This window comes from Stegodyphus dumicola, chromosome 5 (assembly GCF_044657685.1).
Source record: "Stegodyphus dumicola isolate Sdum_Otavi_A_Nest chromosome 5, ASM4465768v1".
NCBI lineage: Eukaryota > Metazoa > Arthropoda > Arachnida > Araneae > Eresidae > Stegodyphus > Stegodyphus dumicola.
This window is the reverse complement of record NC_140772.1, coordinates 223872694-223898623: the sequence shown is the minus strand read 5'-3', so window position 1 is coordinate 223898623 and position 25930 is coordinate 223872694. Positions and strand designations below refer to the sequence as shown.

Genomic DNA, 25930 nt, shown 5'->3' with positions numbered 1-25930 from the left:
AGTCATCAGCAAAGATTCCCAGTTACAGTAAATTAAATATCAGTTTCTTCTAATGGAAAAAATCTAGTTAGGAGACACTGACAGTTCAGATTAGCACTTAAATAACCTGGCACTCGAACACGTTGAGGCTTAGTGGTTTGTCATATGCAACATGAAACCCAGCAAGTGCTCATCAGAAAGACCTCTATGAAGCTATCGCCTTTCACAGGCAAATAGGCAGCAATTTTCTTTCATATTTTGCCTTTTGTCAATTTTCTTTCATATTTTGCCTTTTGTCAATTTTCTTTCATAACTTCATGCTTTTACTTATCTAAGTTTTTTGTTTTTATATCAGACTTTAAGTGTAAATCATATGCAAAAACTGTGTTTTTTTCGGTCAACTTAGGGTTTAAGTTTGAAATGTAAAAAAAAAAAAAAAAAAAAAAAAATAGATTAGTAAAATCGAGGAGTATTTGGTGAGGTACTCCTTGATTTTACTTATTAGACAATATATATCTTTTGTAGACATAGCAGCAAAGATGGAAGAAAGAATTAGACTTAGAACTTATACTCAGCTAGCATTGTAAATTGCACTCTTGCTTATCATTCTGCTTTGATGCAGCTTATTATGTGTTTTAGTCTGTTTATTATTCATTTCATCAAAATTAACGTTTTGGTATATGATAATGTCCCAGTTTTACTCTTCTTTGGAAACTGAACTCAGCCGATAAATATCAGAATTTTGCACGCACTGAAATGCAGATATATTGTAGTCTTTTAAAAATTGATGCATATGGTTCTAAGATCTCCTCTCTATACCTCATAGCAGTCGGGGAGCCTTTGTCAAATATATGCAAGGTGTGCAGACATCTAATATATTGTCATTATAGTTTCACAGTAATGATCATTTTCTTTGATGAGGGGGAGGTATACACTGGTGTGCAAAAATTAAGGACAAGATGGTTTTTTCAATATAACTTTGTACAAAAGCTTTCCAAATCAACACATTTAATACCGTAAGATCCCCAATACGTAAGGACATGAGTAATGTAAGCAACACTTACTGAAAGAGAAGTCAGAGGGATAAAAAGAAGCTTTTTTGAAAAAGTAGCATGGAGCGCAATGCGACTGAAGGCCGAAACATCCCTGTGATGGGTGTCCAGCAAGAAACATCGGTTGATCTTTACATTACGGTAACTGGTAGTTTGGCGACACTTTGGAGGCGATAAAGGTTACTACCTGGGACTTATAAGACCTGGTAATAATGTGAGCAGTACTGAGTTCCGATTACGCATTATTTTGTGTGGGGGAAATGAGAGATCATGGGATATGTCATGTGATATTAATGGACGAATTACGGTTGTTTAATCGGAAGAGATCATGGGATATGTCATGTGATATTAATGGATGAATTACGGTTCTTTAATCGGAAAAGGGGGGAATTTGGAGAAGTATCTGTGGATATATATTATTTTGTATTAAGCTTCATTGTGTGTTGTGTGAAATAGTGTTTGTGAATTTTTGGATCCCATGGCCGTAAGTAAAGTGAATTCGAAATGGGTATTTAGTGGTATTGAAAAGGATAGTAAGAAATGTTTTTTAAGGTTGTGTGAGAGAGAAATAAACATGTTTTATTATGTTATTTATTTTACCTGGTATCTTGCTTTGAAAGATAAGTATGATTTTAAAGATTCTGAAAGAGAATGAAGAAAAGTGTATCCGCCACGTAATGAAGATTCTGAAGGAGATTAGGTAAGTTAGTATTTTTAATTATTTTTATGCATTGTTGGAAATGTAAGGTGGAAAGGAATTTGGTATTATTGGGAAAATTGTTATTAGCAATGATTTAGTTTAAAGTAATTAGGATTGTAAGGTAATTTTTATTAATTGAATGTATGTGCTCATGTATATTTTAAGTGGTGTTTTTGAATTTAATTATATTTTAATGAAATGATAGTTATTTTGTGAATTTTATACTTGTAGGAATTTGGTGTATGTTTAAGTTGAAATAAATGTGCATGGAAATAATTTAAATATTTGATAATAAATATTTGTAATGCTTCATGTATGAATTCGTTGGTGACGTGTATAATGTAATAGATGATTTAGAGATAAAAGTTTTTGGATATTTTATTTATTTTATATGTGGAAATGTTCATATTTGTAATGGTAAATACTTTTTCGCGATCATGTAATTTCATATATGTTCTTTTTACCGGGTTTAAAGATTGAGAAAATTGTCATGTATTTTCGTGAAATTTTTTTAATTTATGAGATAAAAGCAGTGTACATGGATATAGTGAAGAGTGTGCGCAATGCCATTTTTGTGCAATTCTGGGATGTTTTTTTTAAGTAAAAATAAGTCGACGTGTACACGGTTCAGTGATATTTTAATGAAATGATAGTTATTTTGTGAATTTTATGATTGTAGGAATTTGGTTTACGTTTAAGTTGAAATAAACGTGCATGGAAATAATTTAAATATTTGATACTAAATATTTGTAATGCTTCATGTATGAATTCGTTGGTGACGTGTATAATGTAATAGATGATTTAGAGGTAAAAGTTTTTGGATATTTTATTTATTTTATATGTGGAAATGTTCATATTTGTAAAGGGTAAATACTTTTTCGCGATCATGTAATTTCATATATGTTCTTTTTACCGGGTTTAAAGATTGAGAAAATTGTCATGTATTTTCGTGAAATTTTTTTAATTTATGAGATAAAAGCAGTGTACATGGATATAGTGAAGAGTGTGCGCAATGCCATTTTTGTGCAATTCCGGGATGTTTTTTTAAGTAAAAATAAGTCGACGTGTACACGGTTCAGTGACATTTTAATGAAATGATAGTTATTTTGTGAATTTTATGCTTGTAGGAATTTGGTTTACGTTTAAGTTGAAATAAACGTGCATGGAAATAATTTAAATATTTGATACTAAATATTTGTAATGCTTCATGTATGAATTCGTTGGTGACGTGTATAATGTAATAGATGATTTAGAGGTAAAAGTTTTTGGATATTTTATTTATTTTATATGTGGAAATTTTCATATTTGTAAAGGGTAAATACTTTTTCGCGATCAGGTAATTTCATATATGTTCTTTTTACCGGGTTTAAAGATTGAGAAAATTGTCATGTATTTTCGTGAAATTTTTGTAATTTATGAGAAAAAAGCAGTGTACATGGATATAGTGCAGAGTGTGCGCAATGCCATTTTTGTGCAATTCTGGGATGTTTTTTTAAGTAAAAATAAGTCGCCGTGTACATGGTTTATGTGTATGTGTTATTTTGAAAAACGCGTAAGGTGTATGGTATTGTGCACTTTTTCCGAATTTTGCAGTGAATATTTGTCATGATTAAGCAGTTTTGTTTGATAAAATTTGTAGCATAAGTGTAATTCGGCTAGTAGATTGTTGGAAGAAGTGTTCAGTAGATAAGAAGAAAAGAAACATGTCTTTACTTCGTGAAGACAAAATGGCGGCGGGGAAAAAAAAAATAGAGGGTTGCTGTAGGGGAGTTGGTCGCCAAAAAATCGCCAAGTTACCATAATGTAAAGATCAACCGAAACATCCGGTCTTTAATAGGGGATATGATCTCCCCTGTCTGCTAGGCTGGTTTCACAGCATCTGCCCATGCTGAGAATGAGGGTGTCAATGAGTTGTTGAGGCATTGCTGCCCATTCGTCTTGCAGCGCCAATCGAAGCTCCGGAATCGTTACTGGTGGTAAGGTACGAGCTGCCAAGCGTCTGCCTAGAAAATCCCATACATGCTCGATGGGATTGAGATCCGGAGATCGTGCCAGCCAATCCATACGTTCAATATCCTCACTCTCTAAGAGCTGTTCGGCAGCTACTGTGCGATGACATGGTGCATTGTCGTCCATGAAAAGGAACTGCGGACCCATAGCGCCTCTAAAAAGACGCACATATGAAAGAAGAATCTCGTTACAATAACGGGTCCCGTTGACTGAACCTGCGTCAAAGATGTGAAGGTCTGTACGACTACCAAGCATGATGCCTCCCTAAACGAGAACACCGCCACCTCCATACCTGTCCCTTTCAATGATGTTCGAGGAATGATTGCGGCTTCCCCGCTCTCTCCAGATGAGTGTGCGATGAGAATTGCTACTCAGACTGAATCTGCTCTCATCTGTAAAGAGTACTCGTCCCCATTCATTGTCTCTCCAATTCCGGTGTTCCCGGCACCACAGAGAACGCCTTCTCCGATGGGCAGGCGTTAGAGGTACACACCGTACAGGGCATCATGCAAACAGACCACCACTGTGCAATCTTCTGGCCATGGTAAAATGCGATATCGGTCGTCGAGTCGCCTGTGTCGTGTGTCAGGCGATTTCTCCCGCTGTCTGCCGCCTGTTTCTTCTAGCCTGTAAGGCAACATACCGGTCATCTGCAGGTGTGGTTCCTCGTGGACGACCACTACTAAACCCCCGGATAGCTGTTCCTGCAGTTTGAAATTGTCTCCAAAGTCGTGAAACGCTGCTGTGAGCAATTCCGAACTCTGCAGCCACACTTGTCACACTGCGGCCTTCCTCCAACTTCTCAATGATTCGACCTCGGGTAAAAGCATCCAGATGTCGTCTAACAGATTGATTATTCGCCATTTCTCGCTGAGGCAACAACTCGGTGTGATTTTAACTGCTATACGGCGTGCAATCTCTTTGCCAGAAATACTGATCTTACACCGACAACATGCTTTATACTACTCAGACACTCCCCCATTATGTCTTCCTGCATATCTGCGCATGTGCTACCGTACATCACTTTACTTAATCTCCTGATTGGTCTTTCTGTCCGTTCTGCCTCTTTGTTCAGCTGATATGCTAATTTTTCGACTTCGTCCTTAATTTTTGCACACCAGTGTAGTATCATATTCCAGGCTCTCTCCAGAAACAGGTATACCAAGAATCGCTGATCAAGCTGAATCTTAACTGGTCTGTAAATTGTATGGTGCTCCACTGAAGTCTGGTTCAAGGTGCTGTCTTGTGTGCTGCTGTGAGTGGGATGATGACAGCAAGTCTTCTGGCATACAGTCGTATCTCATAAACCCTTTGGGCAACTGTAAACTGTGAAACTCATGTTTTGCCGCACAGGAAAGGCCAGGTAACTATCCTCATTCGTTATTGTAGATCTTGGTAAACTTTTTCCAACTTTTCTCAATATGGATCCAATGTTCTGAAACTATCCCAAAACCGCAAAGGACACTGGGCTTTACATTGAGCTCTGTAGTACCTGCACTTGTGATTGGCCTGCCTTCAATCTACTGACAATCATCTATCTCATTCTGTCATCTATATTTTCATGGCTATTCATTTTATCTAATACCCTATCAAATTTACCTATCTCTAGGAAGAAACACAGTGAATGTTGTGAAGGAATACAAGCACACAAATCGTCAAAAATCCCTTGTCCTCCACAATTACAGCTCTGCAGATGTACACTTGTACATCAGATAATTGTCAACTGCAAAGTTTGCACGGAAAATTTCTACAAATTAATTTGCTTGTATAATGCCAATATTTATCTTGGAAATGTTGCATCCTGTGATGTACAATTTTGTTTCATGGAATTTTGAGCAGCAGTGTTTGGTAAATTAGGGAAGTACATATTGAATTTAAAAAGCGGGGAAAAATATAATAAAAAGAATCAGCTGAACTCAACTTATTGTGAACAGCAACATAATTCGAGAAGGAAAAAGGTTTGTCAGAAACTGTATATACTTTATACAAAATTTACACTGTATATCAAAAGTGGTGTGTAAAATAAAGAGGCTGTGACATATTATATACTGATTGTAATGATAATTTTCATTAGAAACTTATTTGTTTTAAAGGAAAATCCATTTATGAAAGATGCATTAATAGTTATGACATTTATCTCTACATGTTAAGGTTGATCTTTGGATTATGATAACTTGGCGATTTTTTGGCAAAAATTTGGTGACCAACTCTGCTACAGCAAACCTCTATTTTTTTTTCGCCACCATTTTGTCTTCACGAAGTAAAGACATATTTCTTTTCTTTTTATTTACTCAACACTTTTTCCAACAATTTGCTAGCCGAATTACACTTATGCTAGAAATTTTATGGAACAAAACTGCTTAATCATGACAAATATTAACTGCAGAATTGGGAAAAAGTGCAGAATCGCAAACTCCTTGCTGCGTTTTTCAAAATCGCACATACACAGTAACCCATGTACACGTCGACTTATTTTTACTTAAAAAAAATCCCAGAGTTGCACAAAAATGGCATTGCGCACACTCTTGACTTTATCCATCTAAACTGCTATTTTCTAATAAATTACAAAAATTTACAGGAAAATGCAGGAAAATTTTGTGAATCTTTAAACTCGGTAATAAGCACATATATGAAATCACCTGATCGCGAAAAAGTATATACCCTATCCAAGGATGAACATTTCCACGTATAATATAAATAAAATGTCCAAAAACTTTTACCTCTAAATTATCTATTATAAACGTCACCAACGAATTCTAACGCAAACATTAAAAATGGTTCCAAATACTTAGTGTCAAATACTTAAATTCTTTCCATGCACATTTACTTCTACTCAAACGTATTCCAAAATACTACAAACATACAACTCTCAAAATCACGGTCATTAAATTAAAATATAGTTAAATTAAAAAACACTACTTAAAATATAAATAATCACATACATTAAATTAATAAAAATTAGCTGAAAATCCTAATTACTTTAAACTAAATCATTGCTAATAACAATTTTCCAATAATACCATATTAATTTATTTACTTCTTACATTTAGAACAATGCATAAAAATAATATCCTCAAATAATTAAAAATTCTAACTTACCTAATCTTCTACAGAATCTTGAGTGCATGGCGGATCACAAAATGTCCATTTTCACCAGGTTTCTTGCACCGCCATTCAAACTTATCTGTAATATCCTTCCTTTCACACAATCTCATTTCATACCCACATGTTGGACATTCATACTTATCCGCAATTAAGCAATTCTTTTCAATTACACATAAACGCAATAAAAATTTCGGATTTACTTTATATAGGGCCATGGGATCCAAATATTAAACAACACTGTTTCACAGAACATAGAATGAAACTAATGCTGTACAGCAGATATTTTTACAAGTTTACCCCCTTTTCCGATTAAAGAACAGTGATTCGTCCATTAATGTCACATGACATATCTCATGATCTCTCATTTTCCTCACACAAAATAATGCGTAATCGGAACTAAGTACTTCTCACATTATTCCCAAAGTCCTAGGTAGTAACCTTTATCGCCTCCAAAATGTCGCCAAACTACCTGTTACCATATTCCAAAGATCAGCCCATGTTAATGACTGAAATTGCTATCCATTAACTGAAAAGTACCCAAGGTCTTCACCGAGTTGCTGTAATAAATTTGCTGCCAAAATGCCTTTTTTGAACTAAAGTAAAAATATTTCTAAGGACTCATTTGATAGTTAATTAGATTTACTCCAGCACTGGCATTAGGTAACGAAAATAAATTCTTTGCTGTTTAAGTACTTCTCATTCAAACATAAGGACAAAGAAGAATTAATTAAAAACTATTTTAGTATTGGTAACCTACTTTTATTTATGCGTGGCATAATCTGGACATCATTATGTAAATTTTTATTTATTTTATTGAATTATTCACAATATGCGAGTTGTTTTTGATGAAATTGAATATGTGTATAGCTCATACACAGATAATAAAATGATTAAAAAATAAAGGTCATAGTACCTGTTCATGGCTCTCAATCACCGATTGAGTGTTCAAATTAGTAGTTGGTCGAATCGCTCCTGGCGGCAATGCATGCTTAAATTCTTCGAGGCAAGGAGTGGTAGAGGTTACTAATGTCATCCTGCAATACATTCTGCCAGGCATTCATCAGTTGTCACTCCAGATATGCGATACTTTGTGGTGCCCGAATCTGGTAGCCTACCATGTTCCAAACATGCTTAATTCATGAAAGGTCTAGTGAGCTTGCTGGCCAAGGAAGAGTATCAGTCGCACAGAGACAGTCCAGAGATATGCGAGCAGTATGTGGTCTGGCATTATCTTGTTGGAAAATGGCCCTGGGATGACGTGTAATGCAACCGGCCACAGGATGGTATCAACATATCGTTGAGCTGTTAAAGATGTACAGAGAATGACTGAAGATGACCTGTTGTCATAAGAAATAGTGTCCCACACCATCACACCAGGGGTTATGGCTGTATGCCTTTGTAAAATAAAGGCCGCTTGCCCCGTGCTCTCCAGATACGAACACGATGGTCATCTGCTTCAAGAGTGAAGCGGGATTAATCACTGAACACTATGTGATGCCAGTCTGATGGCAGCCATGATGATCGGCTGTGACACCACTCCAGACAACTTCACTGATGTTGTGGGGTCAAAGGCAAATGTCTTAAGGGCCTCTGTGAGCGTAATCCCGCCCCAGACAAGTGCCGTGAGATGGTGGACGGTACCGTGGGAGGTATAGACGTGCCTCTAGTGCATTGAATAGCAGACAATTTGGCACAGTTCAAGCCTGCTGAACAGTCATTCTATCTTGCCTTGATTTGTGCTCCTTGGCCACATTTTCGCATTTTTGCTCCTGGGCATTCTAGAGCCTTCATCTCATTGCCAATTTTCTTTTATCAACCATTGCTGCCAACATCTTTGCACAGCAATGTCTGTACGTTGCAGGTGGTGGCCTATCGCTCGGTAAGACCACCCAGCTTCACGCAGTCCTACAATGCGACCACGTTCAAAGACATCTAGTTGTCTGTAAGGTCTTCGACACGTTGTAATGGCATCTTTAGTTGCTTCTTTACAGAATTACAATGGCAGCAACAAAATGAGATAAATTTTCCGCCTCTGTTACTGGTTTTATACTTTGCAAAATGCGCGCTACGATCACAGTTCCTGTTCATTTGCCTTGAAATTTGATCATTTGCATGTTTGATCAAGATGTTTTTGCATATCAAATTTCATCACGATCGCAAAAGTCCTTCCTGGTGCTTCGATTTTTGCGCAAAAGATTGCCTTTCGCTGTCTACAACCTCGCCATTACATAACTCTTGAACAATATCGCAGAAAGGTATCTTGTTTTAGTTTTATCATTTCGTTCTTTGTAAATACGTGCTGATTTTTCAAAATCAGTATGGTTGTTGGAAAAAACTGACGAACCTTTCTCAACCTAGTTATGACTATTACAATGGCAGCAGCAAAAAAAAGATAAATTTTCCACGTCTGTTACTGATTTCATACTTTGCGAATTGCATACTAGAAATGTGCACTATGATCGCGATTCCTGTTCATTTGCATGTTCGATCAAGATGTTTTTGCATACCGAATTTCGTTACGATCACAAAAGCCCTTCTTGGTGCTTCGATTTTTTTTTTTTTTTTTTTTTTTTTTTTTTTTTTTTTGCAAAAGAGTGCATTTCAACTTTCAGTAAAGATGTAATCTGTGTTATGAGAATTACAGTTTTTCACTTGATTTTGCAGTTTGTTTAGAAGCAGGTCATATGACATTTCTTTTTAATTGGATGAATAAAAAATGTCCTAGTTTTGCCAATCATAATTTTGTGTTTCACTGCTTTTATAATATAGGGCCATTTGCTATAAATTTTCAAATATCATTAAAGAAAATAGTTATGAAGAACTTGGTAGAAAATAGCAAATTTCAACACTGAAAAAACACTTGAAAAAAAAAAAAAGCTTAAAATTCATGGTTCTTTGGAATAATTTTTAAAAATAAAATGCTGAAGAAATATGTTCCCACAATTTGATAACATTAGGTGGTAAGGAATGGCCATAAATAAGAATTAAGTAAGCGAATGAGCTCGCTTGATGACTGGACTCATTTTCATAAAAGACAAAGCATTCATCAGCTGCAGGTTTACTTGATTTGAGCAGTTAATTAACTAAGCTAAATATACTAAAATTTTAATCTTACCAGATTTTGCTAAATTTTGGCTTTTATATTTATCTTGCATGTTTAGTGATTTTACGTCGAGTTCATTTATACATTTAAAGAATATCATAAAGTGTATTAAACAACCTGAAATGAAAACAAGGAATTATTACTTTTTTTTTTTTTTTTTTTTTTTTTTTTGCTAGTTCTATATGCTTTTGGTACCAGGAAGAAAAAAGTATTAAATCTGCATTTGTTTTAGTACTAAATGTGGTAAAAGTATAGTTTAGGGTACCCCTTGGCGATTTTTGGCGGTACATGGATACCGATTTTGTGCAATTCTTTGACTCGTTAGTTTGGCTTGCGAAGCGGCGGCCACTACACAAAGCCAAAATAACAAGACAAACAGTTGCACAAACTCGGTATCCATGTACACATCGACTTATTTTCACTTACCCCCCCCCCCCCGAATTGCACAAAAAATTGGCACTCCCCTGACTTTATCCATGTACATGTTGACCTATTTTCACTTAAAAAAAATCCCAGAATTGCACAAACTTGCATTACGCACTCCCTTTACTTTGTCCATGTACACATCAATATATTTTCATTTAAAAAGTCAAAGGAGTACCAAATTCTACAATATAGGCAAACAAAAAATACATAATCTCAATAAAATACATTTTAAACCAAACAATAAAATAACATAAAAAAGGAAAAACATGTTATACATTTAAGCACTACCAAAAGCAAATATTCACTTACCATGGTTTTCGATTTCGCTTCGTACACCCAGAGCCACGTAAAAATCAAAATATCAATCATATGCAAATGACTTTTTTCAAACCAGGTACTCTTTCTGATCGAATGCTTCACATAGTGACCATCTGAACCTTTCTTCCTACAAACCCATTTAAATCCATCTAAACGGTTTTAACACACACCACAAAAACGCTTACAAAACATCCAGTGATTCAAAATTTCCCAGAATCATGCACCCGATTACATCACAATAGGGTTTCCATCACATAACGTCACATAACATTCAACTACTCAGTCTACCATAAATAAAACAACAACTTGGCAATAAATCAAACAACAACTTCGCCATAATACAAGGGGTACCTTAAAGTCTACTCTACCCCTAAATGGTTTTAGCTGAGTGGTCAGTTGGCTCCAGAATCAAATCACCTGTAGAAACAATTGAACATTCAACCCTGCCTACGAATCTGAAACTTTACAGATGAGTAGCATTTAATCCATGTAAATGTAAGTATATGTTGTTGGCGGTAAAATCCTAGGAGAGCCCAAACGCTTGGCGACAAACTGGGAAAGTGCAGAATTACCCACTGCTTCGCTCATTTCTCAAAATCGCCAACTTGAAAAAACAAGTAAAAAAATTGCATAAACTCGGTATCCATGTACACATCGACCTATTTTCACTTAAAAAAAAATCCCAGAATTGCACAAACTTGCCATTGCACATTCTCTTGACTTTTTCCATGTACACATTGATTGATGCGCACCATATAAGTGGGCGCGCCAAGGGTGTGGGCTGTGCTAGGATCCAACCGTTTTTGGCAGTCAGAATTTATGCTATGTTGTTAAGGAATTGAAGTCTGGAATCAAAAATCTTGACCTTGTAATTTGACAATATAATATCTGGTAGTATGAAGCCTTGCAGATGATTTATGATCCATGTAAATATTGAATTATTTGTTGTAAAAATAATTTCTCTGAATATTGAATCATGACATACTTTTCTAAAATGATAATCATTTCTGTAATTTTTAAGTATAGTTTTCTTTTAGTATGTATTTCTGATTTTTAATGTCCTTAATGCAGTTATTCTCATTTAGAGTTTTTGAAGAGAATATGTAGTTCATGTATTTTTTTATAGTGTATCTTAAAATCAATGTATGAAAATGAAAAGCTTCTTCTGAGAGGAGCTTGATTAATAAGAGATTATATGCTCTTAGTAATAAGACCTCTGATTGATTAGAGCTTATTAGAGCTCTCAGTAATAAGAGCTTGCTAATCTTCTATTAGCAAACTTTCTGAAGTAAATAGTAAAATATTCTGTGTAGTCATATACTTCCACTCCTCTTTTGTTGTTATTGTGACTTATCTCACTTGTCTGACAGTTAACATCATAACAAGCCCACAAAATTCATCATGGCAAAGAGTACAGTATTGTGCCTGTCATTGGCCTTTGCCAATGACAAACGCAATAGTTTAATAAAGTGAATAAATTTAAGGACCTTACATTGTGAGAACTTTTTTTACTTGCATCTGTACTAGCTATAATAGGCTTTTACACTTATTTTTACTCTCCATGATAGTATAGTCGATGATAGTTTTAAAAATTAGTATATATTACATACAAATGTATGCATAACAAAAGATTAATTTTTTAAAAATTAGAACTAAAAAGCTATATGTAGCTATTAAGTTATTTATATAATTTGCTTTGTTATCAGTGTTAAATTTTGTTTATCTGTCTATATATTTTCAGCTAAAGCTACCAACCCATTGCACCGAGAACCAGATCCCGAGGCTACTGCTGCATTTTGTTCACTGATTGACACATTACGAGATGGTCCTCAAACGGCCCTACGACTTCTTGCTCACAAGATTCAGTCACCTATAGAAAAGGAGTCTTTAATGGCTTTATCAGTGGGTTTCACTTAAGATAACTCTTTGTAATTTTTTTTTTTTTTTTAAATATATTTACATTGATAGATGTTATGTGATGACTTTGTTATAGAGATAAAATCAAATATTAAGTTTTTCTTAATTGATCTTTTTTAATAAGCTTTTGGTGTTAAGGTTTTAATATTTTATTTTAAATAGTGTATTTCTATCGTATTAGATTGCGTGCACTCTCCTCCCATGATCTTTTAAGAGATAAAATAATTCAATCATTGTGTCGAAAACTTAACAGTAGAGTTAATATATTGTTAATTAATATGACAGAAATGAATGGCATGAAATTATATTATAGCTTTTAATTTAAACTATCTATTTCTCTGATTATTTTGAATCTGCTAGGGCTACATAAATGATTAGGAGAGTTATTGTCAATACAAGAAGGAAATTTGCTAACTTTTGAATATACGCAATATTCCTGGCCTAAAACTGTAACAGTTTATGAGACTAACTGCCCATGAACTGGATACCCAAGCATCTCATGTTTGTCATTGTTTGGACTTCCACTTACCCTCCTAAAATAGGCTTCAGTACCTCAGCCAGACTACTAGTATAAAAATACACTGTTAATAGTAACTGATCTCTATAGGATGCAACTAGTTAAGACTTTGTTACTTAAATGTACTCTCAGATAGTTGAGATTTGCATAAACTTCTGAACTGCAGAAATTTTTTGATTGAAGCATTTCCCCTTTCCAAAAAGACATTATAAAATCTTAAACTTTTAGCAATGTAACATCTCTGCATGATGTACTTCCTCGGGGGTGAGTTTCAGGTAATAAAATCATGGAGAAAGATTGATAAAAAAATAAGTAAATGTTATATACAGTGCCTCTCTGGGACAAATTTCTGGTAAGCAAGTGCTTAAGTATTTTGTATCTGGTTTAAGGAATAAACTCTGTAGATGCTTTTATGATCACTCCCAACCTTTTATATTGTTCAACTTAAAAACTGTTATATTAAAAGTGAAAATTAATATTAACTCACAACTTTGAAAAAAAATTTTTGCTGGTTAATAACTTACTGCTGAAAAAACATGCTTTTTTTCACACCTTCATTTATTCTCTTATTAAAACAATGAACAGAGTGTGATCAACTTCAAAAATTATTTTTAATGTTTGTGGTATTTATAAATTTCACATTTTTTTTATCATATTATTGTTTTTCCCCATGTCAGGTTCTTGAAGAAAGTGTAAAAAAATGTGGCTGTAAATATCGATCTGAAGTGGGAAAATTTAGATTTCTAAATGAAATGATAAAAGTTGTATCACCTAAAGTAAGTCACTATTGACATATACTCCATATGATAATAATATTCCTTAAAAATTTGATTTTTTAATCATGAATGGTATTTTTTATTATAATATTCACCATATAAAGGAAATTAAAAAAAGTATGTGAAAGATTTCTATATAATTTGAAAGTTTTTGAATTTGTAAAAAAGTCTATATTCAGTTTGAAAACCATATTAGCAATAAATTAACTAATTGTAATGTAACTGAACAGATTACTTTTAAGTATGATAGAGTTATTAGATTATAAATTATTATGTTAAATATAGAAGTGTTTATAAGAAAGTATTCATATCATAAATATTTTGATTTTAATATTTTTAATGAAAAGCAATAAGTACTTCCTTATTAAAGCAACCTTCACGATTAATCAACACAATAGGCAAACTCAAATACAAAATTTGTAACTTTTAAATATCACATAAGCTTAAAATGTGTTTGCTTAAATAAGGAAATGCTAAAATGTTTATAAATACTGTATATCATGTGTAACAACATTTAGATGATGTAATTTATATTTCGCAACAGTATGAAAATTGTAGGAGACAAACAATGAATGTAATGTATTAACATTCATTGTTTGTCTGTTACAAAGTACTATTCTGTTCAGCTTGAATTTTTGCAAAAGTTTAATGTTGAAATCTCTTACAATATGTACTTGATTCCAATTTAATTTTAATTTTAGATGCTTTAAGTTTATATACACACACACTCACATGCATATATGTATTCACATGTAGGATGTGTTATGCATAGGCACTTAACTCAGTGTCCTTCTGAGTGTTATATCATAATTAAAATGGTCTAATTTAGACACATCTGTTGCACTTGTTCATTCCTTGCTGCCTAATGTTTCGTACTTTCTTTGTTTTGTAATATCCAGTAATGTCAAGGTTACATTTGAAAATAATTGATATTTCATATCCTCATGGAAGATATTTTTAGTACCTTCGTCATCTTTTTATTTGATATAACCAAATTTTTTTCAAGGTTTCTGTTTAATGACTGTTATAAATATTTTGTAATTTAAGATAATTAATGATGTAGGATTGATTTAGTATTTAGGTAGTCGAGCCTCTTCCAAAGTAAAGCAGAAGATAGTGGAACTGATGTTCCTTTGGAGCATGGATTTAAAATCTGAAACTAAAATATTTGAAGCATATCAGATGCTGAAACGACAAGGTGTTGTTATTGAAGATCCTGTATATATATTAGATGTAAGATTTTTTAAGGCATTTTGAAATGTATTCTTTTATATCATAAAAAATAAAATAAATGCAATAAATTTTGAAAAAGTGTTATATTAAAAGTGAAAATTAATATTAACTCACAACTTCGAAAAAAAATTTTTGCTGGTTAATAACTTACTGCTGAAAAAGCATGCTTTTTTTCACACCTTCATTTATTCTCAAAATAAAAAAAAAAAAAAAACACATAAAAAAGCAGCTTTTTTAGATTTGATTTATGTTGAAATTTTATATCCATGGAGAAAAAATTTAAAATATACATCATTAAAATATTAAAAGTGCATTTCTTGCTGAATTTAAAATAAAATTTGAAAATATCCGAGTGAATGAAACTTAAAATTTTAACTGATGTTATTGTCTGAAAGATTTTTTATTTGCAATGTCATTTTAATAATTAAGAAGATACAAAGGAGTATTCATAAACTGAATTTCATTAGAAGGTTTCAGGGAGAAAATTCCATGTATTTTATTTTCTAACTTTTCATTTCACTTATATGCGGATTTATTGTATAGTTAGTGAATACTGCAACAAAAAATGAGAAGGAACTGGAAATTGTATAATTTTTGCTAATAGCTTAATCGCTTTCTATAGTTACTTACTTAGTTGTTTTTGTCAGTAATATTAGTGTTATGTGTTTAGTAGTTTACATTTGATCTGAGAACAAGCGTTTAAATTTCCTAAAGTAGATAGTTGCTAAATTTGGGAAAACAATTTTATTCCTTAAGTGCTTATTTTCTAATTTTACTGGTATTTTATATATAGCAATATACAATACATATATATATACAAAATGATATATAAAAAACAATTTTTTTAAATTACAAAATTTTTTTATGGAAGAGAAATTTTAATTGATTTCAATGTTTCTCCTCCTGACGAAGTGGCATTGAAGTTGATTGTATTCCTCTTCTTTTATATTCTTTAAAGTTCATTAATTCTTTGAATTTGGGTTTTATTTGTTTGAAGTATTTTAGTTTTAACATTTATTAAATTATTTTATACATTAATAGGATTTTTTGAAATTTTATTACTCATGAATTTCAAATTTTGGTCTTTGTGTAAAATTGTCTAAATTTCTTGCTTTATAAATATATGTGTATATATATATATTAATTTAGCAGTCAAACAACAAAAATCAATATTATATTTTCACAGGACTAGTTTCCATGGTTTTACCAAACCATCAATCAACCTTAGCTGCAAAAGCGAAAATAAACAAGATAAGATAAAGTGATTAGATAAGATAAGAAAGATTGGCTAAGAGTCTTATTTGTATCTCAGTTTATCTAATCACTATATCTTATCTTGTTCATTTGCACTTTTGTAGCTGAGGATGGTTCAGTAAAACCATTGAAACTAGTCTTCTGAGAATTTGAAAATATAACACTGATTTTTGTTGTTTGACTTATAAATTAATACTTGTTTGGCATATTATTGTATCTTAATATATGTATATATATATTGTTTTAGATATAATTTTCCAGATAAGATAAACTCTAAATTTATGACACAGTTTTTAGATAAGAAAAAGTTGCATAAAAGTTTTTTCAAAAATTTTGTAAACTTTCAGATCAAGGTGCATCCTGATTTTAAGTCATCCCCCCCCACACACAATTAAAGTGGTTTAAAAAAATATGAGATAAAGAACTATCCTAGGTATGGTGATATATGTTCTGTTTATAATTAAAACAATAACTAATAAAAATAGTTTTAAAATATATCATAAAGAAGAGAATAAGGATAATATCAAAACAGGTTTTTATAAAGTGACAAATAATTTTTCAAAACATAAATCACTTTTCTGTTTTGAATTAAACCAATATGCAATAAAGATAGTTTTAAAATGTCTCATAAAGAAGAGATTTAGGAAAATATCAAAACAGATTTATAAAATGACGAATAATTTTTCAAAACACAAATCACTTTTATGTGTCTATTTTATGTTTTAAGCTTCAGCAATTCCGAATATGTTTATAGGCATAAATGTACAAAAGTCTGTTGTTATTTTATATAGCGCCAAAACCCTATATAAATGAAATTTTGAAATTGCCATGTTTAACTCCAGGAAATTGTATCGTATAATAATACTTATTTAATAATAAGTTTTTTGTAAAATAGTAGACTTAACAAAACTTTTCTTAAAACTATTTGAAAGTTTAGATTGAAAAAGTATTTTTTCTAATTTTCAGAATTTTTATAAATTTTACAGTCATTGCTATAAAAGGTATTACTGATAAGTATATAATAAGTTTCTTGAAACCAAACTTATTCATGCATGCGTGTTTTTGAAATAGTCCTATAAAAAATTCACTATCATAGAAACATTACAGTAAAAATCAGCAATAGTATATTGCAATTTTAACAATCTTTGATGATGCATTTTAATTTAAATGTAAAAATTAATTTTAAAAAATGTATTTTTAATCCCTTGCATGTCATCATTGTATTTTAATACATTTTCTCCTATCTTATTTATGCAAAGTAGTATTGTCTATATTTTGTACAAGTGTTAGTTCGTCAGAATTTTGCAAAAAATTAAAATAAGCTGGAGGAATTTGTCAAGTCTTGTAATTAACATCAAACCTTTATTTTTTGGTAAAATTAACTTTTTTGGCTCATGTGATTTTTTTCTTTTTTTCCCACATGGAATTAGAATTATGAGCCTCCACCTCCTCCTCCTCCACGGCCAAAGAATTCCATTTTTGAAGATGATGAAAAAGCACAGGTGAATTTTTTTATTCCAAAAAAATTTGTTAAATTATTTCTTACTTCCCTTTTTCTCTTTGCTTTTAGATGGATTATATAATTTTTATATTTTTAATCTTTATAGCAACTGCAAAAGTTATTGCGTAGCAGAAATCCTGAAGATTTACAAGCTGCTAATAGGCTAATAAAAAACATGGTTCGAGAGGTAATGTTACTTGTGTATGGAAGTATTATATGTGCACATTTTGTCTGATATTTAATCATGTTGTTTATTTTGTGATTTGTTAGAATGAGGCAGGCTAATTACATTAGTAGAAGATATGAGGTAGATCATAGAGCAGTTGATTTTATTTAATGTGCCACTCTTAATCGTAACAGTAAGTTTTTTTTTTTATTCACAAGAGAGCACATGACCTTAGATTCACTATTTTACCTAATTCTGCATAAGCATAAAGAACATTTAAAGGTGAATATATATATGAAGTGTCAACATATACTCCTCAAATAAGGGGAAGGAGATTGAAGCTAGAAATCATTTATCAATAAATAGCAAGGTTCTTACTAATAAGTCACAAAATAAATGATATGATAAAATAGCTGATTCCACCAATTTTAACAATATGTGGAAAGTGACAAAAACTTATTCACAATAAATAAAAATAACATGAGCTGTGTTTGTCTCCAACAATGAATTTTAGGTTGATCAAGTCATGAAACTGGAGAATTCTCCCTTCAATAACTAGTTCATGATAAACCATTCATATCATTTAATTGATCTAGATCAGGGTTTCTTAGACTTTTTTCATTTGCGACCCCTTTTATCACTGAGATTTTTTCATGACCCCTAGAACCCCATGATATTTACAAAAATTTTGTGGGACCCCATAAGCATTGCGCAAATCTGACACACGCATGAGTGAAGCTGCCAATTTTTTCACTTTTACTGTAATATAACTTCAATAGTATTTTACTGTAATACTATTGCAGTTTTAGGTCATTAACTTTAATTTCTAATTTTAAAACATAGAATAATATGAAAATTTTAAATAAGTAACAGACGAAATGACAGCGTCACTTGCAAAACAATGAACGTTTATATTATAAAAAGAATGCGTCGAAACGTTTTCCTTTCTTTTCTTTTTCCTTTGTCTGTATTATCTTATCTTTATCTATTTTCAGATACATTGTGTAAAAATATTATAAGTTAAAAAAAAAATCAAAACTGCTAAAATTTTTGGTGACCCCCCTGCTGCAGGTCCCGCTACCCACAGTTTAAGAAACCCTGATCTAGATGATGGACTTAATACTTGGTTGAATGTTTGTGGTGCAAAATAGCACTATAAATGCCGAAAAGGCACTGTCCGTCAGCATTTAGACTTATTTGGTTGACCTCATGTGGGATTGCATGTATTTTAAAATGGAAATATCCTTTGTTGTATTAAATCCTACTTTTAGTTTTTTGCCTCCTGTTCAGTCACATGTAACTCTTTTTTTTTTTTTTTTTTTTAGTATAATATTTATTTATTTATTTATTTTATTTTATTTTTTTCCCCCTCACTTTTGAATATATCCCTTTTTTTCCTGTGTATGTAATTTCACGTTTCTTAAATGTAGAGAACAAAATAAGGAATAATATGACAATTTGGTACCAAAAAGTGATGTTATGGCTTTAACGAAACAGTAGTAAATTTTCATAGTTTACTTTCTTGTATGAGCTTCTCAGTGGACCTGTAGTAAATGTCCTACCCCAGGGGTGTTATAGATTTATAGTTATATAAATTAATAGTGACACTATAAATTTTACACCAGTTTGAGCTTGAGAATGTTATGCATTAAAAGTTAATGACAATACTGTTTTTACTTTTGTTATTAATTATTATTAGTTAACTTTAAAAGGAAAATTTATTTAAAAAAATTTTAAGAAGCAATGAAAAACATTTTACAGAAATATTTTTTTAAAATTTTAACTTATTATACTTTGCTGGAAGTTCATTAATTATTGATAGTCATAGATATTTGTCACATTAGCATGAAGAGCAAAGACTATTAATGTAATCTTAATTAATCATTATTGTAAAAAGAATTAACAAAATTATATATACAGACATCTGACAAAGTACAAGTGAGACGTGGCTGTAATATGGAAAATAAATGGGAATTTATCATAAAGGGAGCCAGATGATGGTAGCAATATGTCAAGAATGACAAAATTTTGTCACTGGTGTATTTTGAAGTTGCTGCAACATGAACTTACTTTAATGGCAAACATAAAGAAATTCTGTATTATTTGTGTTGGTTTTAAAAAAATAAATAAATAATATTGATGAAAAAGTAAACTGAAAATTGGTTTCAATGCAGTGCTATTAAGACATTTAATAAGGGAAAAAAATGAAGTAATATAAATGTTATTTAGAATTTTAACCTTGATTTTCTTGCTTTTTTTTCTTTTCTTTTAAAGAGAATGAAATAGATGCATGTTCTCACATCAGATAGATGTAGTCTTTCGAACGTCTATGCAAACTAAGCTTATAGAGTAATTTTAAGACAATGTTTGGCGATATGCATTGGCTGCCCTGTTGGCATGAGACCCATTGGAGCATCAGTAACAATCAGACCATTCATGCAAGCATACAACTAAAAGTAAATTTTTTTTTCTTTGGGGTATACCTTTTTTCCCTCTCTGCTTGATGGCTGAGATCGATAAATGGACAGTGCATTAACAATGCATAAGTAGGACAATGCATAAACTAAAGAAAACCTACCTACTGAAACTTCAGAAAAAATTTTAGGCAATTCAGAAAGGTTGTTTATAGAGATAATGATTTTAAGTCTTTGTCCACCATCAATTTCTTACTGAAAAATGAGCAGTGAATGTTGCCTTCTACATGGAGGTTCCAGATGTTTAACAGATTATCTGTGTGGTTATGGATGGCTCCTGCATCATGACAATGCACATACCCATTCAGAAATAGTGTTTTTATTCTAAAAATGCAAAACTCACCCTGGCATGTTATTTAATTGATACTTCAGACAAAACTGCATCTCACTGTGCATTTTGAATTTCCAGTGCTAATAAAATTTATATGGGGATTGCCATATATTAATACCATTTTCAAAAGAAAAGAAAACAAAAAGCTACCTTCTTATCAGATTTAAAAATATCTACAGTCAAAAGTTTTTAATCCGGACTCGTTGCGACTTCGGCGATTCCGGATTATCAGTTTTTCCGGATTATAGATCATCAATTTAAATCTTTTAAGATGGCATGCAGAAATTATAAAATTAAAAATATGAAACCGTAATTTATGAAATAAAGAGCAATTATGATCTAAAGGGTATCAAAATTTACAAAAAAAAAAAAAAGCTTAATAGTTATTTGTTTACTTTATTAAACATTTCTTTCAACACGCACATGTGTAAAGCATACATTACGCATAGTCGAAATTAGAAAATTGCAACCAGAAAACAGTTTGATGTGTATTCATGATATTTATAATGATGAGGAATTTGATTTAAATCATATAAAAGACGGAGTACATCGAGATGAAATACTACATTTAGTAAGGAATTATAAGCTGAATAAAATAAAAATATCTGCCCTGAAGATAAGGATAGTGCTGACAGATCAACTTCCAGTTCATTGCGCCGCATCATCCCCCCCGCAGAGCAGTGTGAAATTGATAAACATATTTCAGAATGGGTAGAGAATCAAAGGATATGCCTTTATCCATTTTTTTTGCAGCAATTCCAGTTTTTGTTTGATGGACATCGAAACATGCTTTCGCTTTGTAGATCCTTTGGTAGCTCCGGAATTGGAAATTCTTTTTGACATAATCGAAAGTTCAAGCTTACTTTTATAAAATTGCTCTAACAGTCTGCAAAAAATAATAAGCCGGATCCAATTTGAAGATTAAGGAACAACGCAATCTGCAACATCAACTGAAATAGATAATTAGATAATTTTAGCTTAGCTTATACCATCCGTTATACATTAAACGCGCATGCATAAATGCATTATGCTTTTACGCATGCGCAGGAAGTTTGTAGCTTTGAGGTCCGGATTATGGACATCTGAATTAACAACTTTTGACTGTATATCTTTCCTATTTGAGATGGCACCTAATCATTCTCATAGCATTCAAGTTTTAAAAATTGTATTGCTTGTTATGATAGCAGTAAATATTTTTAAACACCAGTATTCTTAAATTATTTTTTTTAATTTAAAAGTGTTTTCATAATAATTACAGTATTTTCAACATTTCTGTTTTCACAGACTTAGATAAGATAATGGAAGCCTGCTTTTCAGTTTAACAAAAATGCCCCTGATATTTGCTCATATTGTATTATTTAATGAGCAAGGTTAAGCTGAGACTACAAGGCAATTTTTTAAAAAATAATATTTGTTTTAAAATTTCCCGGAGAGAAGATTTAAAGAACTGTATGATATTGAATTGTAGAATATTTTATAACACTGTATACAAAAACTCGCAGGTTTTGGGAAAAGCAGTGAACATTAAATAAAATATTGAAATCACTTTAGAAACTATTGTCCAGCTGATATCTACAATGCTAATGAAGTAGCTCAATTCAGTTGTACTGCACTGGAGGTAAATCTCTATAATGCATTTATTTAATGTACATACATTGATACAAGAATATAAGAAACTCTTGAATTGCATATTGGGAAATGTGGAAATTCTGGAATTCTTGGAAATCGGGCAGTAGTCATGAGTGTAAATCTCTTAATCTGGTTGGATCTTGCCGATTCCAGATTTTTCCAAATAATTGAATATATGTTTCAAGAACTTTCTTTTTTTTGTTTTGTGATGCCATGTATAGGAATTGCGACATACATAGTTCACCATTTGTGTTTTTCAAGCTGTTGGTATTAAAGAAACAATATAAAAAATTGTACAAATTATTTAAAATTAAACACATACACATGAGTTTATAGTTCAGGAAGAAAAAACATTGAACAACATGTGGAAATAATATATATATTATCATATGAAAGTTATGAATTTCTAAGTGTGATTATATGCAACATGAAATGTTCATCTGCTTTAAAAATTGCCTCTGCAGTTTTAAGTATACAGTGAAACTTTTATAAGATCCTGTACTGACACAGATGAATATTGCTCAATTCTTATTAAAAGTCTACATTCCTTCATCAGCTTCCTTCCACATAACGTCCACTGTTTTGTGTGTCATCTTTGTTTGCCTTTTCTCCCTCCTTTCTATTGTCTTTCTTTTTTCTAGTACATACCTGATTATTCATCATCATCTTAAGAAAGTATAATGAGAGCAGAATTGTCTATATCAATCCAAACCTGTAATCCCCTTTTTACTAACACTAATCTTTTCCAAACATGTAACTAACTCCAAGATGTTGGACGCAGGCACCGCATGTGTTTTAAAATCAAGATAATCTTCATCACCTGACTCGTAGTCCATGAACATGATCATAGACCACAGTTTATACTAACAGCCATGTAATGTTTTTTACATTTATCCAAAGCAGGAGCATTGGAAAGTAAACCTAGCTTCTTTCAATGTGAATTGTTTCTGAAATTCATAGATACCATCTACAGAATTCACATATTGATGTATGAAAAGGGACTGGTAATTCATCTTTATAATTCTGGATAATTGATTCACTGGATAAGGTTTATTACATTGGACAGTGAAAACATAACACAGATATTTTTTGCATTTAAGTCTTCAGATTGTTAGCCAGTAATGTATGTTTTAATCTTATAAGCCTGAATTTTGCATTTAAATTTAGACCTTCCAAAGTGTCATTCTTTTGATATTGCCATTTAATTGGGTATCAGTTACGAAGAATTTTATTATATTCAATATTTAGACATTTAGAAAAACATCCAGCTGGCTTTTTTACCTTGCATATTCATAATTTTCAGTGCAGAACCTTTTCTTATTTATTATTATCTTACAGTTTCGAGTTTGGTGAAAAATTGTGCATAAAAAAAGTAGAGTGTAGTTTAAATTCTTATATGTATTGATACAACTGCAATTGTTATATTAAATACCAGTTTAAGTGAATTTCTCTGCTGACTTAAGGTTTCTAAATGCCTTATGTTTCATTTAGGCAGATAAAAAAATGGAACTGATGGCAAAAAGATCAACAGAATTGGAAACAGTACACAATAATGCTAGTGTGTTGGCTGATATGTTAGAGCATTATAAACCTGGAGAAGCATCTGAGGAAGAAAAAGATTTAATGAAGGTGAATTTAAATATTTTAATATTTGTTCATGCATTAAATTACTGTCATATATTATTTTTTCCATATGTATTCTCAGCAAGATTTTAACTTTTCGGCAATGATAAAAATTATTTTTTACTGTTATAATATGATGGTCCACTATAAAAAGAAAATCCGTAAACTAATTTTTGAAGACCTTGTAAATCTTTAAAAAAATTCTAGTATATTTATTTTCTAACATAGACTCAAAGAAATTAAAAAGTAATTCAAAAAGTATTTTATTTATCACATTCAAAATAATCATTTATAATTCATATAAGAATTAACAGCATTTTATCATATGAATAGTTTCATTTGTTAACCTTTCAGTACAGTCAAAAGTCGTTAATTGGGACACCCATAATCCGGAATGATCTATAATCCGGACCTCAAAGCTAAAAACTTTCTGTGCATGTGCCACGTTAGCACATGCGCACAGGCGTTTTACGCGAGCGCGTAAGAACTTGACTACTGTGCATATGCGTGTGAGCAAGCGCAGAATACGTTTTCGCCTGCGCGTTTAATGTATAACGGACGATGTAGGCTAAAATTATCTAATTATCTATTTCAGTTAATGTTAATGATTGCGTTGTTCCTTAATCTTCGAATAGGATCCCGCTTATTATTTTTTGCAGACTGTAAGAGCAATTTTATAAAAGTAAACTTGAACTTTCGATTATGTCAAATAGAATTTCCGATGCTGGAACTTCCAAAGGATCTACAAAACGAAAGTATGTTTCAATGTCCAACAAACAAAAAGTGAAATTGCTGAAAAAAATGGATAAAGACATAAAGAATGTGACAGAGAGGTTAGTGAAAACGAAAAAATTTTGATTGACCAGTTAGTCGGTATTCTCGGCACAGCAATTAACGGGACTTGAACAGCGGAACTTTTTAACTGAACAAGAAATTATGTCTGTTTATAGAATTAAAGAGAAAGTATTAGTATCACATAAAATGAAGCAACTTAAACAACTTACATTGAAAGAAATGTTAAATAAAGTAAACAAATAAATATTAAGCTTTTTTTTTTTTTGTAAATTTTGATACCCTTTAGATCATAATTGTTCTTTATTTCATAAATTACGGTTTCATATTTTTAATTTTAGAATTTCTGCATGCCATCTTACGAGATTTAAACTGATGATCTATAATCCGGAATTGCCGAAGTCCCGACGAGTCCGGATTAACGACTTTGTCAAAATGGTGGAAGTGCGTCTAACATTATTATTAACATATACTGTAAAACATAAATTATGATGTTTTGTTTTGAGGACCAGTTTAATATTGTGTATTATTAATTTTTAATGCCCTGACAAGATTAATCTGCATTAGGTGAGTGTTATTAATTGAGAAAAATATTAAATATAAATCCCTTATTTATCAAGACAATGTATAGGTGTTTTATAGAGTAGAGGCTAGATTTGGTCAGAAGTAAAATCAGCTAAGTTAAAAATCATCTCAAAAACAACTGAAATTTTTAAATTGTGCTTAAATACTCAATATTGTTGATAAAATTTTGGCTGGATATGAACGAAATGTGCATGGAAATGGAAATTTAGGATGATAATGAAATTAGGCAATAAATGATAAATTTATTATGGTTTTGAAAGGGCAGTCATAAAAGCTGTATTATAATGTAAAATGAACATAGTTAGCTCTCATGAAACTGAAATTAGTGTTACAAATTTGGTATTTAAAAAGCTAATGTTAGTTCAATTATAAATTAAATGGTTTTATTTCTCGCGCACTGCAGCGCGTGACGAATATTAAAAGAAAGCTAAGTCGGAAA

General features: G+C 31.6%; 1 protein-coding gene across 2 annotated transcripts in view; it reads left to right on the top strand.

Moving 5' to 3' along the window:
* Gga (ADP-ribosylation factor-binding protein Gga) overlaps window positions 1–25930 on the top strand; it is a 74635-nt gene that overhangs the window by 1157 nt on the left and 47548 nt on the right. The window contains exons 2-7 of one of the 2 annotated variants that reach the window (XM_035355248.2): window positions 12435–12595; window positions 13805–13903; window positions 14978–15136; window positions 17821–17892; window positions 17998–18078; window positions 23983–24120. In XM_035355248.2, coding sequence (XP_035211139.1) covers window positions 12435–12595; window positions 13805–13903; window positions 14978–15136; window positions 17821–17892; window positions 17998–18078; window positions 23983–24120 — 710 coding nt within the window. The remainder of the gene's footprint in view (window positions 1–12434; window positions 12596–13804; window positions 13904–14977; window positions 15137–17820; window positions 17893–17997; window positions 18079–23982; window positions 24121–25930) is intronic. The other variant, XM_085817723.1, reaches the window with a different exon arrangement.